Source organism: Nuphar pumila, chromosome 3 (assembly GCF_984573655.1).
Source record: "Nuphar pumila chromosome 3, dmNupPumi1.hap1.1, whole genome shotgun sequence".
In the NCBI taxonomy this organism is placed as follows: Eukaryota; Viridiplantae; Streptophyta; class Magnoliopsida; order Nymphaeales; family Nymphaeaceae; genus Nuphar; species Nuphar pumila.
Genome location: NC_143251.1, coordinates 108057886 through 108060781, shown reverse-complemented (window position 1 = coordinate 108060781; position 2896 = coordinate 108057886). Strand labels below are relative to the sequence as shown.

The following is a 2896-nucleotide window of genomic DNA, read 5'->3' as shown; positions in this document are numbered from 1 at the left end:
TGTATGTTATATGTGATATATGTTTTAAACGTAATATATATAAAGAGAAGAATGCATGAAAATTATGAAGCATCAAGTTTAATATATATAAAGTGTAATAATATATATTGTATGTATAAATAAAATAAATCCTTTTTTACACGAGCCTTCGACTCATCTTGTTTAGGGATGAGCCGAGTTTGAGCTTGACTTGGCTAAAAGACGAGCATGAGCGGAATCACCAACTTGGTCCATTCATAAATGCGGTGAACCTGAACATATCCTGTTCAGTGAGTTTGGTTAGTTTAACACAAATTGGACGCGCTACGACATGTTTACATGATCGAAGATTATTTTAAATCTGTAATGCTTTTCAATAACATTTTAATTAAAAAATACTTATATATTAAAACATCAACAATAATTTTCATTCATTAAAAAATCTAAAATTTTCATACCTTCGTGTCTTATTCTTCAAAAGATTTCGAACTCACGAGAACCTTCGTGTCTATTCTTCAAAAGATTTTCCAACTCGCGTGTGAAACTTGAGTTGTCGTATCTGAATCTTTGATTGTGAAACTTGAGTTGTCGTGTATGATAAATAAAGATCTTCTCTCACAAAATAAGTGTTAATTAATAAAAAAAATGAACGAATAGGTCACGCGAAGGTAACGTTTCTCCTGTGCGTCAGAGAGAGTGAACATTTATCATTCAACATTACCAAAATACATCCAACAGAATATTGGATGAGAGAAAGATAAGAGTAAGACAGCCACCATCTAGATGTAGAGAGAGAGATCATGCAAATGAGCTCCCACTGTGCTGTTTAAAAAAAAAGGAGCAAAACCAATAAACAGACAAGAGTCACAGCTCCTTTGTCTCTTTCTCTCTCTCATAACCTGCCTGCCTTCATAAAAATCTACTACTTATTTCTAAAACTATCACACTTTCCTTCCCATGGAAAACTAGGGTTTTTGCTCCTTGTCAGCTTGTCTATTTTGGTTATGGTATTTAAAAACTAGAGATCTCTCCCACTACCACCCTTCCCCTTTTTGAGGATCCATCCTTTGGTCCAATACCCATCTTCCCAAAGGACGTTTAGAGCTTCTAATTTTGTTTCCAACGCCATTGAATTTTGGGTTTTTCCCACATTGATGTGTACCCTTTTCATCGTCCATTTTCTGCTCACTCGCTTTTACTTTATTTGGAATCCCAAGTGGCTGTTGAAAACAATGGATTGAGGTTTGATGGTAGGGTTAGAGTTGGGGTTTTATGCATTGATTTGTGAGAAATAGCTAGTGGGTTTTGGTCCTTTTTTTCTCTTGTAGAGATAATCTTGCTTGTTTTGTCGAAAGGTTGGGGGTTTTAGGGTTTAAGGGCTCCTCAGTCAATGTGATTGGAGAAGGGTTGTGGAAATTTGGAGGGGATGGGGAGTTCCAGCTTCTTCCTGGTGTGCCTTCTGCACTCTGCGATCGCGACGACCTGCGGGGCGCTGATGATGTTCTACCAGAACGAGATTTCTGTGTTCGGCCATGGCCGAGAGACTGCGGTTAAACTTCTGGGATCCACCCCACATGATCAGTTGCTGATTCAGACCTCGGATTCATTTGCGGGGATGCTGCTTTTCGTGATCGGGCTGCTTCTCTTCATGGTTTCCTTCGTCAACGATCGCGAATTCCAGAGCTTCTTCTCCAAGGGGTGCGTTCTGCTTCACGCGCTAATGGCGATGTGGAGGTTCTACTTCGAGCGTCGGTTGGAGGATTTGGCGAGCGACTGGCCTCGACAGGTTATAGGGGATTTGATGCTCGCCCTTTCTTGGGTGTTCTTCTTGGTCTATTCATGGCGGGAGAAGTACGATTAGAGAGGATTTGAAGGTACGGCGATCAATCTTTTCTTTTGATGAATTGGATGGATGAACACTCTCAACTATTTGCTGGTGATTAATGGATTGCAAGAGTTAGTATTTGAGGAAAAAGGCTGTAGCCTTTTTCTTGGGTGTTTTGGATTTGTGTTCAGTATGAAATGAGCGTGTAAATTACAGGTTTTTGTTCTTGTAGAAGTTGTGGATGGTCTTGTTCGAATCATGTAGTGAGCTTCTATTGTCTCCATTACTTGAACATAGTCTTGTAAATTTTCTTCGTAATAAAACCTTGTGTATCCTGCATTCAACTCTCAATATTTGTATTCTCTATCCAAATGATCAAAGATTCATCAGACAGAGAGGGCATTTATTGATGGAAATATTAGAGATATCTTTTCTTTTATGTATTTTGAAGGCGGAAACAAAGGTTTCATTTATTGTGCAACCGAGGAATGTGTATATCAGACTGTGTTTGAGCTCACATGTACATTGCAGCACTAGCATATGACCGACCCTTTGTGGCCGTAGAACAGAAACCACAGAGTCCATTTTGATTTTCTTGTTCATGTAGCAACTAAAATGGCCTATTTTGAAAATAACACTTTTTAAGCCGGTGCTATATCTTTCAGTGCAATGGAAGAAACCAACAAGCACTGTCAAGACAAAAACCTCCAACCTGAGTCATCCAAACTCACCCCAAAGAGAGATAAGGGTTTGATAGAGATATCATGGCCAGATGAAGTCATGGTTGACTGAGCAAGCACTAGTGGATTAAGTTCGATTGTAGTCAACTCTTATTTTATTGTGTTGATTTCTTGTCAGTTGTCACTTCCAAGATCTTATCTGTCCTCTGTCATTTCAACAAAATTTCATTTCTTTTCACCCCAAAGGAAGAACAATAAAAAGGATCTAGTTTGAGTTCCTTGGTTTTTCTTGATGATCGTGTAATAAGAGCACATTTGAGATACTAACGATGTGAACCTAAGTCACAGGAACTTGCCAAAGCAGGTGCCACATCGGTGTCAACGCGATGCGGGTGCGGTCAACCGCACCCAG

The 2896-nt window shown here is 39.3% G+C and overlaps 1 protein-coding gene across 1 annotated transcript; it reads left to right on the top strand.

Moving 5' to 3' along the window:
• The first annotated feature begins 783 nt into the window (after positions 1-783).
• On the top strand, positions 784-2155 carry LOC149843238 (uncharacterized). Its single transcript, XM_090001749.1, has one exon. The coding sequence runs from the start codon at positions 1406-1408 to the stop codon at positions 1838-1840; it is 435 nt and encodes a 144-aa protein (XP_089857875.1). The 5' UTR covers positions 784-1405; the 3' UTR covers positions 1841-2155.
• The last annotated feature ends 741 nt before the right edge of the window (positions 2156-2896 follow it).